The 22816-nt window shown below is 48.2% G+C and overlaps 1 protein-coding gene across 3 annotated transcripts; it reads right to left on the bottom strand.

The window, feature by feature from the left end:
* Positions 1-1309: 1309 nt before the first annotated feature.
* LOC309334716 (uncharacterized protein) lies at positions 1310-16755 on the bottom strand. Of its 3 annotated transcripts, none has more exons than XM_081849314.1 (2): positions 16718-16755; positions 1310-3032 (listed from the first exon to the last, which is right to left on the bottom strand). In XM_081849314.1, the coding sequence occupies exon 2, from the start codon at positions 2953-2955 to the stop codon at positions 1633-1635; it is 1323 nt and encodes a 440-aa protein (XP_081705440.1). In that variant the 5' UTR covers positions 2956-3032; positions 16718-16755; the 3' UTR covers positions 1310-1632. The 3 variants fall into 3 exon arrangements, with proteins under 3 accessions (XP_081705440.1, XP_081705439.1, XP_081705441.1); XM_081849313.1 differs by lacking the exon at positions 16718-16755 and adding an exon at positions 10537-10924; XM_081849315.1 differs by lacking the exon at positions 16718-16755 and adding an exon at positions 3465-3743.
* Between the last annotated feature and the right edge of the window lie 6061 nt (positions 16756-22816).

Here is a 22816-nt window from a genome sequence, read left to right as displayed (position 1 = left end):
CGCTGAAATAAAAACCGCCTGAATGCCATGGGAGGAATGAAGGAGGGAGGGGGTGACGAAGAAAGCGCGTGAGGAAGCGGCACAGAGAAGGTGCGCAGAAAAGGAAGGAAGGGCGGAGTGAGGGAGAGGGAGGAGGAGCAGGAGGAAAACTCAGCAGCAGCCGGCATCCAGCGTCACACCCCATTCCCAGCGCCACCCTTCTGTGGCAGGCAGGCGGGTGAGCCGACTCCCCCTGTTGATGGCACCCGTTGTGGGACAAGATTGCTTGTCCCTGAGGAGAAAAGTGCCGCCGGGTGAGGGAGAGGGAAAGAACGTGCGTGCTGGCAATCCACGCGGCGATACCTGGACTGTCCGCAGGCCGGATCTAGAAGGCAATTGCGCCTGATCCGGCCCACAGGCCTTAGTTTGCCAACCCAGATGCTTGGAGATTCAGACCCCCAATAGAACAAGAGTAAACATGTTCTTCTGATTCAAAGGATTCTGCGGGATGAAGAAACATGATCTGGATATTGAAGGAACTGCCTACAGGATTAAAGACTGTAGAGATCCAGCCAAGAACTATATCAGATCAAAACTCAAAATGGATGATAATGAGGGTGAAAAGAGTTCATGGTATAGATGGAGACTAAATAAGGGCTTATTTGAAAAACACTGAATTACAACATATTCCAATTACGTTAGAGTATCAAAAAATGTTAAAAACATTTGGAAATAGAGGGGAGGATAAAACTATCACTTTTACGAAGGATTTCAACCATAAAGAGAAATGTTTTACCTAAGATACTGTTTATATTCTAAATGATACCAATAATAAATAATACAGCTTCTTTAACAAATGGCAAAGAGATATTTCATGATTACTCTAGCAGAGGGGAAACACCAAGAATACAGTATAAAATTTTGATAAATACTAAATTTTTCAGTTTGTGGATTGTAGGGTTTTGTTGGAGCCAGCCATCACAAGTGGCATTTGTTTAGGGTAAAATAAAGACGCAGAAAGCCAGTAATATTTCCATAATATGAGAGAGCAGCTCATTCAGACTTCTTCTCCTCTCTGGTAACTTTTTATTGTCCTTTGTTCTGTCCAGCCGCATGGCCGTTTGCCAATCTCATGTTACCTCATCCGGTCAAGCTTTTATTGCCCCTTTACCATATAAGGTAATCATTGCCCAGAGGAATGTCAGAGGGCACCCTTAGTTCCAGTTACAGATAGGTAGCCGTGTTGGTCTGCCATAGTCAAAACAAAACAAATTCAAAACAAAACAAAACAAAGGTGCTACTGGAAGGAATTTGTTTTGTTTTGAGGGGGCACCCTGCCGTATTTACAAGCCTCTGCATTGGCTTTATGACTCCCACAGGGTTTCAACTCTTAAAGCTTTTCCTCCTTGCGAGTCCATTTATGGTTTCTAAGAACATCAGGACTGAAGCTCTATGTACGCTCCATATACGTAAGTGGTTTTCCCTTTTTGAGTTCGCTGATGTTTGCTAAGGTTTCCACTTCTATTGACGGTCTTTCCACACTCCATACATTTATTTGCTTGTCCCCGAGTGAGTCTGTTGATGTCATCTAAGTTTCCTGTGTGTGAAATTAGGGTTCCACTCTGAAAGAAACTCTTTCAACTCTCCATACATTTAAATGGTTTCTCCCGTGTGAGTCCGTTGATGTCTTCTAACAGCTCCAGCATTGGTGAAGCCCTTTCCACACTCCTTACATTTAAATGGTTTCTCCCCTGTGTGAGTCCACTGATGTTTTCTAAGTGTTCCACTGCGATTGAAGCTCTTTCCGCACTCGGTGCATTTAAATGGTTTCTCCCCAGTGTGAGTTCGATGATGGGTTCTCAGATCTCTCCTCTCAATAAAACTCTTTCCACATTCCATGCATTTTAATGGTTTTTCCCTTGAGTGAGTCCATTGATGTCTTCTTACTGCTCCATTAGAAGTGAAGCTCTTTCCACACTCCTTACATTCAAATGGTTTTTCCCCTGTGTGAGTCCGTTGATGGAATCTAAGTGTTCCACTACAAGTGAAGCTTTTTCCACACTCCATACATTCAAATGGTTTTTCCCCTGTGTGAGTTTGATGATGGATACTAAGTGCTGTACCATCAATAAAGCTCTTTCCGCATTCCATGCATTTAAATGGTTTCTCCCCTGTGTGAGTCCGTTGATGTTTTCTTAGTGTTTCACTGTGACGGAATCTCTTTCCACAATCCATACATTCAAATGGTTTTTCCCCTGTGTGAGTCCGTTGATGTCTTCTAACATTTCCAACATTGGTGAAGCCCTTTCCACACTCCTCACATTTATATGGTTTTTCCCCTGTGTGAGTTCGAAGATGGATTCTAAGTGTTCTACTAACAGTGAAGCTCTTATCACACAGCATACATTCAAATGGTTTCTCCCCTGTGTGAGTCCGTTGATGTCTTCTAAATGTTCCACTATCAGTGAAGCTCTTTCCACACTCCAAACATTTAAATGGTTTCTCCCCTGTGTGAGTCCGTTGATGGATTCTAAGGTATCTACTGTGACTGAAGCTCTTTACACAATCCATGCATTTGAATGGTTTCTCGCCCGTGTGTGTCTGTTGATGTTTTCTAAATGATCCACTATCAGTGAAGCTCTTTCCACACTCCATACATTTATATGGTTTTTCCCCTGTGTGGGTTCGTTGATGGTTTCTAAGGTGTCCAATCTGACTGAAGCTCTTTCCACACTCCTTACATTTATATGGTTTCTCCCCCGTGTGAGTGTGTTTATGTATACGAAGGTTTGAACTCCAACCAAAGCTTTTTCCACACTCCATGCATTTAAACGGTTTCTCTCCTGTGTGAGTCCGTTGATGTTTTCCAAGTGTTCCACTGTCAGTGAAACTCTTTCCACACTCCATACTTTCAAATTGTTTCTCCTCTCTCTTTTCACATTTCATGAATTTATATGGTTTCTTCGTTATTCCCATTGGACATGGCCCTCCAGAATTTTGACTGCCTTCTCAATTGTCTTCTTTCAACAGGGAGGAGCGGGGGGAAAGGAAACCTAGGAAGAGAACAAAGGAATATTACACACATCAATTAGCACCTGCTCTTATTTTTACGTCTCGTACATTCTTTCCTGTCCTCCATATGTTCCAATTTTTTAGGAAAGACAGATGAAATAATGTTAAATAATGGTAATGCATCATCAGCCTTTCCTAACCCTTAATTAAGCATTAATGAAGCAGCATTATCTTAGAATACGGTTGAACTGTGGGGTTTACGTTTTATAAAAAGTGGTTTCTCACAGGAACGGGAGCTGCTCTATGTTCCATGAACCTGGCCAATATTAATCAGGATCTTAAATTCATCATGAAGTTCTTCATCTGCTGCACTATAATCCTCCACCCCTTGGGCCACATTTTGTCCCCTTCGACCTCAAGATGTTTATTCATCACCTGCACAGTCCCTTTGGCCTCAGGAGGTCCATACTGACCATTTTGGGAGACCCATATATAAGTCTAGTGGCAAGGCTTGGTTCTTGTGGTCAGTTGAAGGAGCGCTCAGTTGGAGAATGTTCTTGGGGTTGGACCTCCATCTCTCAGCCTTGCATTATTGAATGGAGAGAGCTGGAGATGCAGAAGGAAAGCAGCTGGAGCCTGACTGCTGGGAAGGCCAGATTGAGACACCCACCTCAATTATGATTTATAATAATTATATGCCACCGGGTCTCGCACCTGCCTCCTGACACTGGCTTATCTTAGCAGAGATTCCCTGTCCAGGTCTCTCTCAGTGTTCTTCCTCCTTTGCCGTGAGTGGCCAAGGGCTTCTGGACATTCTAGCTCTGCTCCAAAGGGGGAATTATTTATTAAATTTGTATACCTCTCTTCAACTGAAGATCACAAGATAAAAATATGTGTGACACTGAAAAAGGTATTAAAAGTGAATAACACTGATTGTTGGAAAGAAAAGAAATAAGATGAAACCCGTGGTATGTCCTCCTGAATGTAATATAATAATAATAATAATAATAATAATAATAATAATAGTAACTATAAAGTGTAAAGAAGAAACCAATCTTCAAATTAGTTTCATATTCCCTGGCTGTATTTCTCAGCCATGATTGTGACTCAGAATCTTAGCCACACTTTTTTCTAGAATATCAACTGGATCTCTTTGTAATAGGAGCCAGGTCTTCCGGGGTGGCGCCTTCAGCAATGGCTGCCTCCCTCCGAACTGGAGGGACTAGCTCCGCGCGAAACGGGTCGTATCCACTACGGCGAAGCGGGGACCTTTTAAAAAATTACAGGTGGACGAAGCCTGTGACCATGGGACTCGGCGGGCACATTTAGCGCCCCCCCAACCCGCAAAGGAACCCATTAACGGGCTCTGAAGCGAAGAGGGGGAGGCGGCGCGGTGCTGTGAGTCTACTGCTCCTTCCGTGGAGCGAAGCCGCATTGTTGTTGCCAGAGAGCGCTGCCTTTTTCCTGGACAATTTGGCATCTAAAGAATCACCCGTGAGTACTTAAAATTCGAACAACTGGATCTTAAATAAGGACTGGCCAGTAGAGAAGAACTGGACTCAAAATTTATTTCAATTTGGTACTGAAACGGGAAGCTCTATACAGGAAGTCAGCCTTCCGTTTCTTTGTAGTCAGAACAAAGCAAAGACAATGTAAACTAGAGCTCAGAAAATTACCTTTAAAGGATTGACTTTCATCATTTAAAATTGTGGAACCCCCCTTCGGTGGCAGGAAAAGAAGGGGGATTCTTTCTGGGACTGTTTAAACCTGTAGAAGTGAGTTTAAAGTAAAGTAACTTTCCACCGTCCTGATCCTGCAGCGGAGTGTCAGGACTGACGTTTGAAGCTCATTGACCAGAGACAAATGTTTTTGACACATAGTTAAAAGAAAAGTAACATAGGGATTCCATTGTTTCCTTTCGCATTTTAAAGGAACAAATATTGATTGAATATCTTAAAAAAGAAACTTTGTTGCTATTGTTCTTAATAAAAGAAAGAAGAAACAGACGTTTTCCCCCTAGAGGGAGACTGTGAAATTGTAACCAACTTCAGGAGCTTGCAGCTGTTACAGATTACAATCGTGGGAAAGGACTTGTGACCTTGTAGAACAATGTCTCCAGAAGCGCGTTTGGGCGCTCTCTGCAAAATAAATGCCCTACTGGACCAGTTAGGACAGAAGATGGATATGGTGACTAATGCGGTTAGAAACTTTGAACAGGCAATAGGAAAGTATGCGGAGCCTACCCAGGAACTCAATTTGATTTATATCAAATCCACTCTGATTGCAATCTATCACAATGTCTGAAATAAGGATGTGTATCTGAAGAAGTGTGCATGTACACGAAAGCTCATACCTAGAACTAACTTGGTTGGTCTTTAAGGTGCTACTGGAAGGAATTTTTTGTTTTGAAATAAGGATGGAACTATACAGAGGCGAACAGGACAATGTCCTGGGAGCTGCTACTACTTAGGGGTCTGAAACGGAGAAATGAAAATATTCTCAATCATCACACACTCAGTTTCATCAGCAGGGAAGCCAAGATGCATCCTAGCAGGACTTTTGGGTTTGGGCTAGGCTACCAAATGGTGGTATTCAGGACAATAATAATTTATAATAATAATAATTTATTATTTGTACCCCGCCCATCTGGCTGGGTTTCCCCAGCCACTCTGGGCGGCTTCCATAAAAACCAGAAATACATTAAAATATCACAGATTAAAAACTTCCCTGAACAGGGCTGCCTTAAGATGTCTTCTGAATGTCAGGTAGTTATTTATCGCTTTGACATCTGATGGGAGGGCGTTCCACAAGGCGGGTGCCACTACCGAGAAGGCCCTCTGCCTGGTTCCCTGTAGCTTTGCTTCTCGTAATGAGGGAACCGCCAGAAGGCCCTCGGCGCTGGACCTCAGCGTCCGGGCAGAACGATGGGGGTGGAGACGCTCCTTCAGGTATACTGGGCCGAGGCCGTTTAGGGCTTTAAAGGTCAACACCAGCACTTTGAATTGTGCTCGGAAACGTACTGGGAGCCAATGTAGGTCTTTCAAGACCGGTGTTATGTGGTCTCGGCGGCTGCCCCCAGTCACCAGTCTAGCTGCCGCATTCTGGATTAGTTGTAGTTTCCGAGTCACCTTCAAAGGTAGCCCCACGTAGAGCGCATTGCAGTAGTCCAAGCGGGAGATAACTAGAGCATGCACCACTCTGGCGAGACAGTCCGCGGGCAGGTAGGGTCTCAGCCTGCGTACCAGGTGGAGTTGGTAGACAGCTGCCCTGGATACAGAATTGACCTGCGCCTCCATGGACAGCTGTGAGTCCAAAATGACTCCCAGGCTGCGCACCTGGTCCTTCAGGGGCACAGTTACCCCATTCAGGACCAGGGAGTCCTCCACACCAGCCCGCCCCCTGTTCCCCAAAAACAGTACTTCTGTCTTGTCAGGATTCAACCTCAATCCATTAGCCGCCATCCATCCTCCAACCGCCTCCAGGCACTCACACAGGACCTTCACCGCCTTCACTGGTTCTGATTTAAAAGAGAGGTAGAGCTGGGTATCATCTGCATATTGATGGACACCCAGTCCAAACCCCCTGATGATCTCTCCCAGCGGCTTCATATAGATGTTAAAAAGCATGGGGGAGAGGACGGAACCCTGAGGCACCCCACAAGTGAGGGCCCAGGGGTCTGAACACTCATCCCCCACCACCACTTTCTGAACACGGCCCAGGAGGAAGGAGCGAAACCACTGTATAACAGTGCCCCCAGCTCCCAGCCCCTCTAGACGGTCCAGAAGGATGTTATGGTCGATTGTATCAAAGGCCGCTGAGAGATCCAGCAGAACTAGGAAACAGCTCTCACCTTTGTCCCTAGCTCGCCGGAGATCATCAACCAGCGCGACCAAGGCAGTTTCAGTCCCATGATGAGGCCTGAATCCCGATTGGAAGGGATCCAAATGGTCCGCATCCTCCAGGCGTGCCTGGAGTTGTTCAGCAACCACGCGCTCAATCACCTTGCCCAAGAATGGAAGATTTGAGACTGGGCGATAGTTGGCCATACTGGCCGGGTCTAAAGATGGTTTTTTAAGAAGCGGTTTGATGACCGCCTCTTTCAGCGGATCTGGGAATGCTCCCTCACAGAGAGAAGCATTCACCACCCCACAGAGCCCATCGCCCAGCCCTTCCCGGCTTGCTTTTATTAGCCAGGATGGGCAAGGATCCAGGAGACAGGTGGTTGGTTTCACGCGTCCAAGCAGCCTGTCCACATCCTCGGGGGTAATGGATTGAAATTGATTCCATGCAACTTGACCAGACAGAGCTCTAGCACTCTCCCGCCCCAGCCCTGCTCCCACAGTGGTGTCTAGCTCCTTCCGAATATGAGTGATTTTATCTGCAAAAAACTTTGCAAAATCGTTGCAGGAGATCTTGGGGTCTTTACAAAGCCCCGGTGGTAAAGGTGGTTCCGTTAAATTACAAACCACCTGAAAAAGTCTCCTGCTACTATTTTCTGCAGATGCAATAGAGGCGGTGAAGAAAGTCTTCTTCGCCGTCGCTATCGCCACTTGGTAGGCTCGACGTTGAGCTCTAACCTGTGTCCGGTCAGATTCGGAGTGAGTTTTTTGCCACCAACGCTCTAGCCTTCTCAGCGATTGTTTCATCGCCCTCAGCTCCGAAGAAAACCACGGAGCTGTCCGGGCTCCATGCAATCGGAGAGGGCGCTTCGGAGCCAAACAGTCGATAGCCCTGGTTAACTCCGCATTCCAGCGGGCCACCAGGGAATCAGCTGAAAGGCCATCAACATGGGATAAGGCATCCCCTACCACTCTCTGGAAACCATTTGGATCCATTAAGTGGCAGGGGCGGACCATCCGAATTGGTCCCACCTCCCTGCAGAGGGGAAGGGTCGCGGAGAAGTCCAGTTGCACCAGGAAGTGATCTGACCATGGCACTTCTTTTGTTTCACTTTTACTTAGTGTCAGATCACCCACGTCACTAGAGGTGAACACCAGGTCTAAGGCATGTCCATGACTATGAGTTGGGCCAAACTTATTCAGGGACAGCCCCATGGAGGCCATGCTTTCCACGAAGTCCCGAGCAGCCCCTTGTAAGGTCGTGTCAGCATGGATGTTAAAATCCCCTAGGACAACCAAACTAGGTGTCTCCAGGAGAAAATCCGCCACGACCTGAAGCAGCTCAGACAGGGAATCCTTGGTGCAGCGGGGAGGTCGGTACACCAAAAGGAATCCTGTACTGCCCCTATTGCCCAACTTCCAGAACATGCACTCAGAAAACTGGATCTTCCCAGTAGGACGCCTGGTGCAAGCTAGTGACTTCCTAAAAATCACTGCAACCCCCCCTCCCTGCCCACATGACCTGGGTTGCTGTGCGTAAGAGAAACCTGGTGGGCAAGCAGCGGCAAGGACAGGCCCATCTGCTTCCTCCAACCAGGTCTCTGTCACACATGCCAGGTCAAGTCCTCCATCCACAATCAGGTCGTGGATGGCAGTGGTTTTATTCATCATTGACCTGGCATTACACAGCTACACCTTCAGGTCATGTAGGTTTCCCCTGTTGATTCCAGTATCCATCCGGTCAAAGCCAGACCCGGAGGCAGGGATAGTCTTCAAACAACGACTAAACCTGCCTCCTCGGTAATGACATGGTCTGGTCTTAGCGTAACTCCGCCTCCTGCCCATGATCACCGAGATCGGATGTCCCAGTGCTTCCCCCCCTGTGGAACTTGTCCCAGCCATCGTGATGGCTGGGGCCCCACTCCCAGGCAGCCCTGATCTAGCCCCTTCAAAACAAAACATAAACTATACAGAACCAATAAAACAACAACAACAACAAAAACAAAAAGGAACAGAACAATTATGCTAAAATTAATCCCCAACCAAATATCCATCCCACCCACCCCCAGCAATGGAAAAAAAGAAATAAAAATTTAAATTGCCACCGACTGCTTGAGGACATTTTAAAGCACATTAACCCCCTGGAACAGGGAAGCAATGGCAGAACACTTCCCACCCTTCCCAAGAGTTTGTTCCAAAAGTTTGTTCCTGGGCCACGCCCCCTGGGCCAGTTGGAAAAGGCCCTGGAAGGGAGCAGGCCCTGCAGTCCTCACCCAGCCGATGGTCCAAGGCCTCACTGCAGCAGGAGTCCCTTTATAGCCAGGAGAGAGGGCCTGGGCCACGCCCCCTGGGCCAGTTGGAAAAGGCCCTGGAAGGGAGCAGGCCCTGCAGTCCTCACCCAGCCGACAATCCAAAGTATGGAGATAAGTTGTAGTGAATACAGATGATCTGGGACAGCCAAGACCCTCAGCAGGGAGGCTGGGTGATGGGGGTGGGGGTCAGGGGTGCTGGAAGGGGAGGCGTCTCTGTCGAGGCTCCTCTCCCTTCCTTTAACCTTTCCATGGACTCCCTCTCTCCGTTTCCCCACCCAAAAGGGACCCAGTCAGGCGCCCCACGACCCCAGGGATTCCTGGGGACAAACTGGTAAAATCAGCAATGGTACACTGGGTCAGAAATATAGCTCATGATTAGAGCTGGGTGATATATTGGTATATTGTCCAAGACTGGCTTGAAGTTTACATTGTGATAACTGTTTCCTAATACTGAGCTGGCAATATATTACGAATCACAATGTGTGCAAGGGCTAGGCAACACCTGCTTTTCAACACTGCGATAACTTACCAGCTAAACGCTGTAATGTTAGTAGCAGCTAAACCTCACAATATCACCTGCTAAATATTGCAGGGCTATTAGCAGATAAAAATCATAATGTTATCTTTACCAAAACTCACAATATCATTTGTGGTTTATTACCAGCTAAACCTCCAATATCAACTGCTAAACGTTGCCATGTTATCAGCAGCTAAACATTTAAATCGGCCACAAGGTCTGAAATAGGGGTGGAACTGTACAGAGGAGAGCAGCACAATGTCCTTGCAGTTGCTACTACTTAGGGGTCTAAAATGGATAAATGACAATATTCTCAATCATCATCTCAGTGGGACTTTTGGGTTTGGGCTTGGCTAGCAAATGGTGGTTTTCAGGACAATCCTGTATGGCAATGATGATCTGGGACTGCCAGCAGGGAGGCTGGGGAATAAGATGTGATGGAAGGGGAGGGGTCTCTGTCGAGGCTCCTCCCCCTCCCATTAACCCTTCCATGGGCTCCCTCTCTCCCTTTCCCTTAGCCAGGCGACCCCAGGGATTCCTGCCAGGGGGAAGCCGGGAGAATGGGGGGCCTCAGCCCCACCCCCAGCCCTGCTTGGGGCGTCCAGGGGGGGGGCAGGGCAGCTGAGCATCTCTCGGCCCCCCAGGAAAGAGAAAGGGGAGTCTGGCGGTGCTGCTGCTGCTGCCCAGGAGATCTTGCCAGGTGTAGATCCCTGCAGGTGTTGGGTCCCCCCTTCCCCCCTGGGTCGGGGCCTGGATCGGGGCCCCTGTCGACGGGCCCCAGGGAGGGCGCTTTCCTTACGGGGGGGGTCTCTTCGTCCTCCCCCCCTCTTATCCCCTCCTCCCCCCTTATCCCCCCCTCCTCTCCCTCCCTCTTTACCTCTTGGTCCTCCGCCTCCCTGGCTCCAGATTAGTCCGCTTTCCTGGTCTGCAATAGAAAGGGGGGCGGCGGCGACGGGGGGGGGGCTCTTCAGCGACGCCCCTCCTCCTTTTCCGGTCTGGACACTTCCGGCGCATTTCGCGGCGACACTTCCGGCTCCTTTTGGGATTCGCTTGCCCCTAGAGCTACATCCGCAGAGCAGCCCCTCCCTGTGTTGGGATGGGAAGAGGACGGGACGGCGCTGCCTCTGGGGGCTCCATGGGGACCTGGCCCCCCTCCTTCCTCCTCCCCACAGCAGGGGAGGGAAGAGGATGAATGAGAAGGAGGGAAGGGCTGCCCCTCCCCCTGTGGGTCAGGAGAGTGGGGGAGGGGCGGACCCAGGGCAATCTGGGGGGGTCCCTCCCCCCGCCCAGATTTGCCTCGCAAGGTCCTCTGTGAAGCTGAAATAAATATTTAACTGCCTCCCCAAGGGGCCCCTGCCTCAGAAGGAGGACCAGGACCTTGGAAGGAGCGCAAACGAAGGCTCTGTACCGGTCGGGAAAAGACAGAGACCACACCAGGATTTGGAAAAAGCAAAGCCTGATCTTTATTGAAAGAACAGGAAAAAAAACAACACAAAAAACTGTTGCAAGAGGGTCCCCGCTCACGCAATGACACGGAGTCAGAGACCTCGATCAAAAGGACTGCCTTGATTCTTATACCTTTTGATTCTCATTCAGATCAATAGCAAGGAGGTGGGGGCAAGCGATATGAGGGGTGTGAAGAGTGGATTAACATAAGGAGGTAAGCAGGATGTTGAAAGACTTTCTGGAGGTGTCAATTTGCTGAAGGGCTCAGGTGATATGTGTTGATCTTTGTGTTATTAAATTTTGGATCTGCTTAAAAATGGCTTTTCCTTTATCTACAGGAAAACCTCCGCAACTGCTGATAATCAGCATGCAGATGTGAGGCTGGATGTTTGAGAAGATGCTCAGGAAATGACTTAAATGTTAATGTGAAATCCTATTCTGCATTGCTATCAATTCGGGTGTGATAGCCTGATGTTTGCATACTTTTTGGAAAAAAATAGGACTGCTTTATTTTGAGCTCCTATTTGTGTGTATTCATGGTATGGTTTGCAGACCCAGTAGGAGGCAGTGTGGTGGATTGAGTTTTGGCAGCCTTTTGGATACAATATTGAGTCAAGTATATACATTTTGAAATATTTAGATTGTTACATTCCTTTAAAACTACATTTTGGATACATTCAGAAAAGTACAGCATAGTACGGCATTTCATTAAAGATACATCCACGAATATCTTCATAGAGAAAGAGGTACACAGGATGATGTATTAAAAGGCACACATTATATTACATTCAATGATACGTGAAAGGACACAGTAAGATGGCATATTCCCAACAATGCAATCTTTAAGGCACAGTTTATTATTGTTGTGGGACTTTGGGGTAGGATGATATCATTAGGATCATTTTCTTTTATTCCCCTCTCTGACCCTGATTTTCTTATGACAAAGCCCAGAGATGGACCCAGCCTCGGGGGTGGGGGGTGGGAAGGGACATGGGGCTGCCTGAGAGAGAAGGGGCGCTTCCTTTCCCCTCCCCCCTCCTCCCCACAGGCTCTCCTGCGCCCAGAGACCCCCTTGGCCCGGCTGCCCCCTCGCCAGGCAGGGAGAGGGTGGGGTCCCCTTCCGCCATGAGAGGAATGCAGTGGGGTTGTGAGGGGGGGGGAGAGAGAGACCCCTTTCTGCTCCCCTCACAAGAGGGTCCCCGTTGTTGCCTCAGTTTCAGGCGCCAAGGAGGCAGATTCCCCGGGCTCCCTGCTTTATTAGTGGATTTCTTCTCATTCGCCCTGATTTCTGCTCATATATCTGGCTTTTGGAGCTTCTCTCTGCTTCTTTAGTAAGAAGGCTGTATAACACCCCCCTCACCACTGCCTGAATCCCTTACAGTATGTAAAAGTCTGATTTCTTCCCATTTGCTGTGTATAATTCTTCCTCCAGGACTGTTTTTCCTTCCTGCCAATGTCACTTCCAAACTAATGATTCTTCCCTCACTGTCCTTATATAGCTGCTTGGGGTCTAGTTTGGGACCTGCATAAAGAACCTCCTCTCTTTTTTCCTTTTAGCTGTAGGTATAAATTCATGGCCAAAAGCCTTATTGATACACAATTTTCCATCCGATGCCTGCTTACTCGGAAGTAAGTCCTACTCTGCTCCCATGTGTGGAGCCAGCAGTTCAGGCTGTTCTGCTAGCAGGAGGCCAAAGGACCCAGAGTGGTTTGCAACCAGGGTGGTTTCCAAATGCTGCCCTTTTTGATACGTTTGCATTTATTGTTTTGCGTGGGGACTGGCCAGATTGGAACCCCCCTCCCACCATTCAAAAGAAAGACTTGCAAAAGATTTCAAAGGCGGAATTTCAAAAGATGACACTTTGTCCTGAATTTAAGACAAGTCGGGCGAAAAATCATGGGCTTTTTTGGCGTTTATTTGGGGCCTTGTCTAAAAAAAAAGCTACAGTTTTGGGGTTGTCCTGGTTTTTACTTTTTGAAATACGGCAACCCTAATTACTCTGGTCTCTGCTTGAACTGAATCTCTCCCTTTTAGAGCTCAGTCGGTAGAGCATGAGACTCTGAATCTATGAGTTGGGAGTTTGAGCCCCACTTTGGGCAAAATACCTTAATTCCAGGGGGCTGGGCTAGATGACCCTCGTGCTCCCTTCCAACTCTGCAATTCTAGGATTCTACCATGTGTAGAGGAAAGACCGCCTTCTTGTAGGCAGTGGAGGAATGATGTAATGTCCTGTGAAAGGAAGGGGGTGCATTTCTGCAGGCTGATGTCCATCCATCCAGCTGCCCAGGCCCCAGCACCTCCCCCTAAGAGTGAAGGGTCCCAGTCTGGAAATCCCCCCTTCCTGCTGGAGATGAGGCAGTGAGGGATTCCAGACAGACAGAGGCGCCCTTGCTCTGGAATTCCCTTGCCAGCAGGGAATTCAAAAGCCCCCCCCCCATGCCTCTCCCTTCCCTCATTTAGTATGGAGACTTTTCATCTTGTGGTTGGGTCATTTTAAATCCAGTTTTTTTCTCTCTTCCTGCAATTTTAATACTGTTGTTGGTTTCCTTGTTTAAATTATTCTGTTTACTAGTGATATTTAACATAGTGTTTGTGAATGCAAAGCAATTGTGGCTCTTGGGTAGAAATCTGTGATCCAGACATGGCCTAGTTAATCACACCTTGTTTCAACATCCATCTAACACAAGGAAAAGAAAATCCCCCCATCATTTTGCCCGTACACTGAGGTCAACTTCCGAGGGTCTTCTGGCAGTTCCCTCATAATTCCAGGGAACCAGGCAGAGGGCCTTCTTGGTAGTGGCGCCCTCCCTGTGGAACACACGCCCCCATAATAATTTATTAATAATAATTATCATCATCATCATCATCATCAGATGTCAAAGAGAGAAAGTAACTTTTGGAAGACCTCTGAAGGCCTTCAGGGAAGTTCTTAATGTTTGACATTTTACATGTTCCTTTGTCATAGAACCAAGCTGGCACCATCCATTGGTTCTGGCAGGGTTCCAGTTCATGGTCAACAAGATTAAACAGATGCACGTTGGGCTGATGAGGAGGAGGTGAGGGACCAGGAGTGAGACCTTGGGGTCATGTTAGGTAACTCTGGGAAATTGTTGACCCTGTGTGCACTGGCTCGGGAAACTGCAAATCTCACGCTGGGGATGTTTAGGGAACCAATTGAAAATACACCTGCCACTCTCCTAATGGTTGTAGTGCAGATCTTGTTGGCATGCAGAGGGTCGCAAGGCCAGCTGGCTAGCCCCAGGTGGGTCATCTCCTTCCAGCCGTCCCACTGCGAAGACCCATCAGCCTCTGCTCCGATGTAAATCAGTGACCCAGGCTTCAAAGCCAGGGCACACTATATCAGCAGAGCGAACTGCGGACACAGAATAGGCGTGAGGCTTGTGGAAGCATACTACAACTACGGATTTATTAATCATAAATCAGGACAAAGAAACATTCCGTCTCTCTCTTTGTATTCTCAGAGAGACAGAGAAAAGCAAAAGCTATACACACAATGGAAATTCCCAGCATACTGTGCTGGAATGTAAACCGAAATGTGACACATAACAAACCCATATCTGCTCCTTAAGGAGGAATGGAAATTATTTATGGAGATCTATGGTGTGAACAGGAACGCAGGTGGCGCTGTGGGTTAAAGCCTCAGCGCCTAGGACTTGCCGATCGAAAGATCGGCGGTTCGAATCCCTGCGGCGGGGTGCGCTCCCGCTGCTCGGTCCCAGCGCCTGCCAACCTAGCAGTTCGAAAGCACCTCCGGGTGCAAGTAGATAAATAGGGACCGCTTACTGGCGGGAAGGTAAACAGCGTTTCCGTGTGCGGCTCTGGCTCGCCAGAGCTGCGATGTCACGTTGGCCACGTGACCCGGAAGTGTCTCCGGACAGCGCTGGCCCCTGGCCTCTTAAGTGAGATGGGCGCACAACCCCAGAGTCTGTCAAGACTGGCCCGTACGGGCAGGGGTACCTTTACCTTTACTATGGTGTGAACACATTTGGAGTACTGTGCACAGTTCAGTATCTGGGACCTTTCAGTTTGGAGAGAAGACGAGGAAGGGAATGCCAGGGAATGCCCCTTTTATTTCTCCTGCCATCAAATATATCTATACACATTATATCTGACATAATGTATCTATAAATCAAAAGAATAGATCAGGGTTTCAAGATTACCTTCGGCATATAAGTAGGTGCTTTCAATCTTTCTGTGTCTTCATGGTTCCACTATTGCAATTATAAAAAAGGGAATTATGCTGCTGTTCCTATAATATTAATCTAATTCTGCTTCCAAAGCAACACCACCAGTCTCAGCTCCACTTTGAGCAACTCTCCATTCCCAGATACAAACATTTCCAGCTCCCTCCACCAAACACCAAAACCAGCTCACTCTCACTCCATCCTCATTCAGAAGCAACACTACAGATTCACATTAAATATTATATTATGCTTACTATTGTGAAATGTTACCTTCATTATTTAAATACATGTCTAGACAGCATTTGTTATTGTTTAGTCATGTCCGACTCTTCGTGACCCCCTGGACCAGAGCACGCCAGGCACTCCTGTCTTCCACTGCCTCCCGCAGTTTGGTCAGACTCATGTTTGTAGCTTCAAGAACACTGTCCAACCATCTTGTCCTCTGTCGTCCCCTTCTCCTTGTGCCCTCCATCTTTCCCAACATCAGGGTCTTTTCCAGGGAGTCTTCTCTTCTCATGAGGTGGCCAAAGTCTTGGAGCCTCAGCTTCAGGATCCGTCCTTCCAGTGAGCACTCAGGGCTGATTTCCTTCAGAATGGATACGTTTGATCTTCTTGCAGTCCATGGGACTCTCAAGAGTCTCCTCCAGCACCATAATTCAAAAGCATCAATTCTTCGGCGATCAGCCTTCTTTATGGTCCAGCTCTCACTTCCATGCATCACTGCTGGGAAAACCATGGCTTTAACTATACGGACCTTTGTTGGCAAGGTGATGTCTCTGCTTTTTAAGACGCTGTCTAGGTTTGCCATCGCCTTTCTCCCAAGGAGCAGGCGTCTTTTAATTTCGTGACTGCTGTCACCATCTGCAGTGATCATGGAGCCCAAGAAAGTAAAATCTCTCACTGCCTCCATTTCTTCCCCTTCTATTTGCCAGGAGGTGATGGGACCAGTGGCCATGATCTTCGTTTTTTTGATGTTGAGCTTCAGACCATATTTTGTGCTCTCCTCTTTCACCCTCAATAAAAGGTTCTTTAATTCCTCCTCACTTTCTGCCATCAAGGTTGTGTCATCTGCATATCTGAGGTTGTTTATATTTCTTCCGCCAATCTTAATTCCAGCTTGGGATTCATCCAGCCCAGCCTTTCGCATGATGAATTCTGCATATAAGTTAAATAAGCAGGGAGAACAGCCTTTTCTCTTTCCTCAAAATACAGGAAACACGACAAAGAAGGCCTTGGAGTATCACCGTGGAACATAACAACAACAACAACAACAACAACAACAACAACAACAACAACTGCTTGTAAGTCACTTTGGGCTGCCCTGGGCAAGAGAAAGCAGCTAATAGATTGATTGATTAAATAAATAAATAACAATAACAATAATTGAAACTGCAGTACAGTGGTACCTCGGGTTAAGTACTCAATTCGTTCCGGTGGTTAAGAAGAAATAGGGATAGCCAAAGGTACGCGACAAGGGTGTCCACTTTTGCCATTGTTATTCATCATGGTCCTAGAAGTCTTTCTAAATACTATAAGAGAAAATAAGGAAATAAAAGGGGTAGAATTAGGCCGGAATGAGTACAAGGTTAAAGCCTTTGCCGATGATCTGGTTTTAATGGTGGAAGAACCTTTAGAGAGCACCAAAAATATTCTTGAAGAGGTGGAGAAATTCGGTCAAGTGGCAGGTTTTAAATTGAATAAGAGAAAGACCAAAATAATTGCTAAAAATATGGATCAAGAAATGATAGAGACAATGCAACAGCAAATAGGAATAGAAGTAATGAAGAAGGTGAAATATCTTGGTATTTGGTTAACCCCAAAGAGTATTGACTTATATCAGAATAATTATATACCGTATTTTTCGCTCTATTGGACGCACCGGACCACAGGACACACCTAGTTTTAAGAGGGGGAAATCAAGGGGGGGAAATTATCTCCCCCCCATCCCCCAAGAGCAATGGACAGGCTGCGTGCAGGCTGTCTGCTTCTCCCGGAGCTTCTCGGGGCTGCGGGGGAGGCCCGGGTTCCACCCCCCCCCAGCCCCAAAGAGCAAAGAAGCCAAGACAGCGAGCGGGATCCATAGCCGCGCAACCTCTCCAGCCAGGAGCTAAACCTCTCCAGCGCAGCTAAAGAAGCCAAGGCAGCAAGCGTGATCCATCCCACTCACTGCCTTGGCTTCCTCTTTAGCCTTGCGCAACAGGGTGGATCGTGCCCGCTGTCCACCGGGGCTGGACTAGATGACTCCTGGGGTTCCCTTCCAACCCTGCAATTCTATGACCTCGGAAGGTGTTGGAGGTCTCCACCACTGGAGGCTTTTAAGCAACGTGGGGGACCATCTGCCTGGCGTTCTTTAGCTGTGATTCCTACATTGTGAGGGGGCTGGGCTAGATGACCCTCGGGTGGCCCTCCCAACTCTATACAGTCCTACAGTTCTGCGTCAGGAGATACAAGCCACTTCACACAATGCCCACTCCCAATTTTCATCGGAGAGACACTGGCTTCAGTGTCTAGGTAGGTACCCCCCCACCTGCCACACTTCCCCCACCCCACTTAAGCTGAGGGAATTCCTGCCCAGAGAAGCTCCTAGGTGAGGCAAGGGTTAAGATCTACCTCTGGTGGATCACAGAGAGGCGCAAGGCTAAAGAGGAAACCAGGGCAGCGAACGGGATGGATCGCGCTCGCTGCCCCGGCTTCCTCTTTAGCCTTGCGCAGCCTCCCCCCGGCTGCAGAGGTTGCGCAAGCCTTTTCTAGAGGAGGGAGAAGGGACTGACTGGCGGTGTCAGTTCCTTCTCCCTCCTAGGGAAAAGCCCGCAAGAGCCGCGTGAAGCTTTTGTGGGGCTCTTGGGGGCTTTTCCTGCCTGCCTCCCCCCTGCATTCGCTCCATAGGACGCACAGACTTTTCCCCTTAGTTTTTTAGACGGAAAAGGTGCGTCCTATGGTGCGAAAAGTACGGTGCCAGTGTGGAATGGAATAAAGAAAGATCTGGAGGTGTGGGGACGAATGAAATTATCGATGTGGGGAAGGATTTCAAGGATAAAGATGAGCGTTCTGCCAAAATTATTATTTTTGATTCAAACAATTCCAGTAATCAGAGGGACGGCTATTTTTAAGGAATGGCAAAGAACAATTTCAAGGTATATCTGGCAGGGTAAGAAGCCAAGAATTCAATTTAAGTTATTAACAGATGCAAAAGAAAGAGGAGGCTTCGCCCTGCCAGACCTGAAATTATATTATGAAGCATCATGTCTCTGCTGGTTAAAGGAATGGATAAAATTAGACAATATGGAGTTGCTAGATTTAGAAGGATTTGACAATAGATTTGGGTGGCACACATATTTATGGTCTGGAAAGAAGAAAGGTCATTTAGGCTTTGAGAACCACATTTTCCGAAGATCGCTGAAAGAAGTTTGGGATAGGTATAAAAACCTACTCGAGCCAAAAACCCCACACTGGTTGTCTCCATTAGAGGTTATGAGTGTTAAAAAAACTAATATGAGGAAAAATTGGATTACATATGGAGAGCTAATTGTTAAGGAAGGGGGGAGGTGGAAAATGAAACCTTATGAAGAGGTAAAAGAGCATGTATATGATTGGTTGCATTATTTACAAACAAATGAAATGTTTAAGAAGGACTTCAAAGAATATGGATATGCAGAGAAAGAGTCAAAATTTCAAACAGAAATAATAAACAACGAATTTAAGATATTATCTAAAATGTATAAAGTTTTGCTGGAATGGCATACAAAAGATGAGGAAGTTAAATCGGTTATGATAAAATGGGCCAGGGATTTTGGATATAATATACAAATGGATGATTGGATTAAATTATGGAATGAAAATATGAAATTTACTGCATGTACAGCGTTAAAAGAGAATATTATGAAAATGATGTATAGATGGTACATTACACCGGTAAAACTTGCAAAAATGTATAAAACATGTAAGAAATGTTGGAAATGTAAAGAAAAGGATGGTACTTTCTATCATATGTGGTGGGAATGTAAAAAAGTGAAGAGCTTCTGGGAATTGATTTATAATGAACTGAAGAAAATGTTGGAATATACATTTGTTAAGAAACCAGAGGCTTTTCTTTTAGGAATTATAGGAAATGAAATAAATAGAAAGGATTGTAAACTTTTTCAATATGCAGTAACAGCGGCGAGAATACTACTGGCCCAGAATTGGAAACAAGAACAAGTACCAACATTAGAGGAGTGGAGAATAAAGCTGATGGACTATGCAGAACTGGATAAATTGACAGGAAAGATTAGATATCTACGAGACCAAAAGTTTATCGAGGACTGGAGAAAGTTGGTGGACTATTGGGAAGGTATAAGTGACAGAGAAATAACGTTAGTGGCATTTAAAGAAGCTCTGTAAAAGTCAAAGAAATGTTGCAAAAAAGAAAAATAGGTTTTAAACGGTTTTCCGAAAGGCAATAGTGAATTTAAGAAATGTGTACTCAAAAATTAAATTTGGATGATTGTCAGAGAGGCTGAAGGAAGTCCAAAAGTGAAAAATTTGTTAAAGTTGAAATGTGATGTGTTATGTATTTTTTTGTGGAAATTAATAATAAAAAAATATATATATAAAAGGAAAGTGTTCTTAACATAATGGGGCCTCCTGCTGCTGCCGCGCCGCTGGACCACAATTTCTGTTCTCATCCTGGGTGAGCGGAGTCTGTAACCTGAAGCTCCAGTTACAGATAGGTAGCCGTGTTGGTCTGCCATGGTCAAAACAAAATAAAAAAATTCCTTCCAGTAGCACCTTAAAGACCAACTGAGTTAGTTCTAGGTATGAGCTTTCGTGTGCATGCACACTTCTTCAGATACACAATTTTCCTCCAACGTCCCTTTTTCGTGTGCATGCACACGAAAGCTCATACCTAGAACTAACTTAGTTGGTCTTTAAGGTGCTACTGGAAGGAATTTTTTTATTTTGTTGTAACCTGAAGCGTATGTGTCAGAACTGCCCAAGGTCCCAGCTCACAGAGGACCAACGCCAGGTCGTCGTTATATACAAAAGTCTTTATTGAAGTTCAATCTCTATTTCAAAGCCATGGCGCCCAGCTCTACGTCTTAAACCCTAGACCGCCGAAGTTCCGTCTGAATCTCCTCCCCCTTGACACCAGTTTAAGACTCTAGCCCTGCTCCACCTCTTCCTCTGCTCTCTCCTCCTCTGGGTCCTCCTGTCCGCTGGGGCATTCCCCTTTCTGGACTCTTCTGACGCTGAGTCCCCTGACTCCTCCCCCTGCCTCCGGCGGGCTTTAGGACCTGGTTCCCAATCCGGGTTCTCTGCTGTCCCGCGCGCCTGTACATTTGAACTTGGCGCTCGCGCCAACCCAGTGACCTTCCTCCTGACCGTTACACTGCTTCTGTCACTGCTTCCCTCTTCCGGGAGGCTAGCTGGACCTGACCTCCCCTCCGTTCCCTGACTCTCCGATGGAGGCGTGGTCAGCCCTGACTCATCATCTCTCCCTGCTGGGGGAGACGCTGGTCCCGATACCTGGGACTCTTCCCCCCCACTACGCTCTGATGGGGAAGCTGGTCCTGATCTCCAACTGCTGCTCTGGGAGTCCCCGCTGGCCCCTTGCTTCTGGAGTGTCCCCCTTGGGACCCCCCTTGCCCTGGCCACCGGCGCCCCCTTCTGTGAATCTTCTGACTCGCTGGAGAGGCTCATGGAATCTCTTGGGCCACTGTCATCTTCTCCTACGCTGCCCTCAGATTCTTCCCCTTCGCTCTCCATTTCCTCTCTTCCCTGTGCCTCTGCTCCTGAGCCCCTGACAGTATGTAACCTGAGGTATCACTGTACTAATAATAATAATGCAGGCTCTTGAGGGGGGAACACGGGAACCCACCCATTTCCCTAACAATCTTCCCCATCCCTTAAATCCCACAGATTTGAGAGATCTGATATAGTGGGAATAATGGAAACCAGGTGAGAAGGAGTTGGGCCCAGGTGTCTCTGGGGTGGGGGGGAGCCCTTTAGATGCTTCTGCACAGAAACACAGGCATGTGGGAGAGACTGGAGTTGCCCAGAGAGAAGCCTCAAAGGGGGGAGGAATAATAAAGTGGGCTTCCTCCCTTTCCTCTTTCCCCCCATGGTTGGACTCGCTCTAACAGCCCCCCAGTGCCCCCTGCAGATCCTGATCTGGGACCTGAGGCAAGGCAAGGACTGAGCTTCAGGGGAGGAGAGGGTGGCTGGATCGGGGCCCCTGCTCAGGGATCTCTCCCTGGTCTAGTCCTGGCAGATTCCTGGGCAGGAGGGAGAAGTCAAGGCAGGCGGCCCCCCAGTCCCTCTCTCTTTCTCCAAGATGGCTTCGATCCCTCCCCAGGGATGCTCCCTTCCTCCCTCCGCCCCCCCCAGGGTCCCCTTTCCCCAGAGGCCCCCCTGGCTGGCTCAGCCCTCCTGCCAAATCTCTCCCCATCCCAGGAGGGAGACCGGGGGGGGGGGTCTCCATCCAGGCCTCTCTCGCCCCCATTAACCCTTCCATGGATTCCCCACTCTCCCCCCAAAGGGGACCCACCAAGCCTAGGATGGCGGCGCCCCAGGGATTCCTGCCAGGGGGTTCAAGTCCCAGCCCTGGGGGGGCCTCCCATTTCTATTGCCTCAAAGGCACCCAAGGGGGGGCAGGGGAGTTGAGCATCTCGACAGCTGAGCATCTCCTTGCGCTGCAAAGGAGCTCTTGCAATGCAAACCCTTTCGGTGCTGCCTCTGCAGGAAGCCCCCCCCCGCCCCCCCCGCATTTCCCATAGTAAAAGGCAGGAAGGCTGATCTGGGGGGGGGGAGGCGTGCAATGCAATCCCTGCGAAAGGAGGGGCCCCGATCTTCAGCCGGATTGCATGCATCGGGGCCTCTGTTGTTGTTGGGGGGTCTCTGCCCCCTTCCCCTTCCCCTCCCCGCCCTTCGCCCCCCTCCCCGCCCTACAGCTTTGCCTCTTTGTCCTCTCTGTCCCTCCACTTCCATCGCTCGCTCTGCTATTCCGATTTCCTTTCTCTGGGGGTCTCCAAGGAGGCGCCCCCTCTGCGTCTGCCCATAGAGCTACGAAGAAGAGCCGCCCCCCCCCGGAAGGAGGGTGGGAGCAGGGGAGGCCGGAGCGGAGGGGGGCAAATTGGGCAAGCTTCAGGCACCGGAGTTTTTCCGGGGGGGGGCGCCTCCTTCCCTGCCGGCAGCTGAAACCAGCTCCTTCTTCCGCATGCAAAGGAGCGGAGCCGCCCCTGAGGTGCTTCCCTCCAGCCAAAGCTGCAGAACCCCCCAGCCTGCTCTTGGACAGGGGCGCCCTCGGCAAGGGAGGGGGCAGGCGTAAAGGGACGGAGCCCAGTCCCATTTGGCCAGCCCTGATTGAACGTTCCCATTTTACGTGCACAGCAGAAAGCTGGTTGCAGGCTGGTGTGAGCTTTTCACGACTATACAGTTCAGCCTGTCTCAGAATAAACTATACATTCCTGGTAAGTGTTAGCATTTCACTCCTCCCATTGCAAGGACCATCTGATTCTTGTTTCCTT

This window comes from Podarcis erhardii (assembly GCF_964252035.2).
Source record: "Podarcis erhardii genome assembly, chromosome: 2".
NCBI lineage: Eukaryota > Metazoa > Chordata > Lepidosauria > Squamata > Lacertidae > Podarcis > Podarcis erhardii.
The sequence above is the reverse complement of the archived record's forward strand: the minus strand, read 5'-3'. Positions and strand labels throughout refer to the sequence as shown.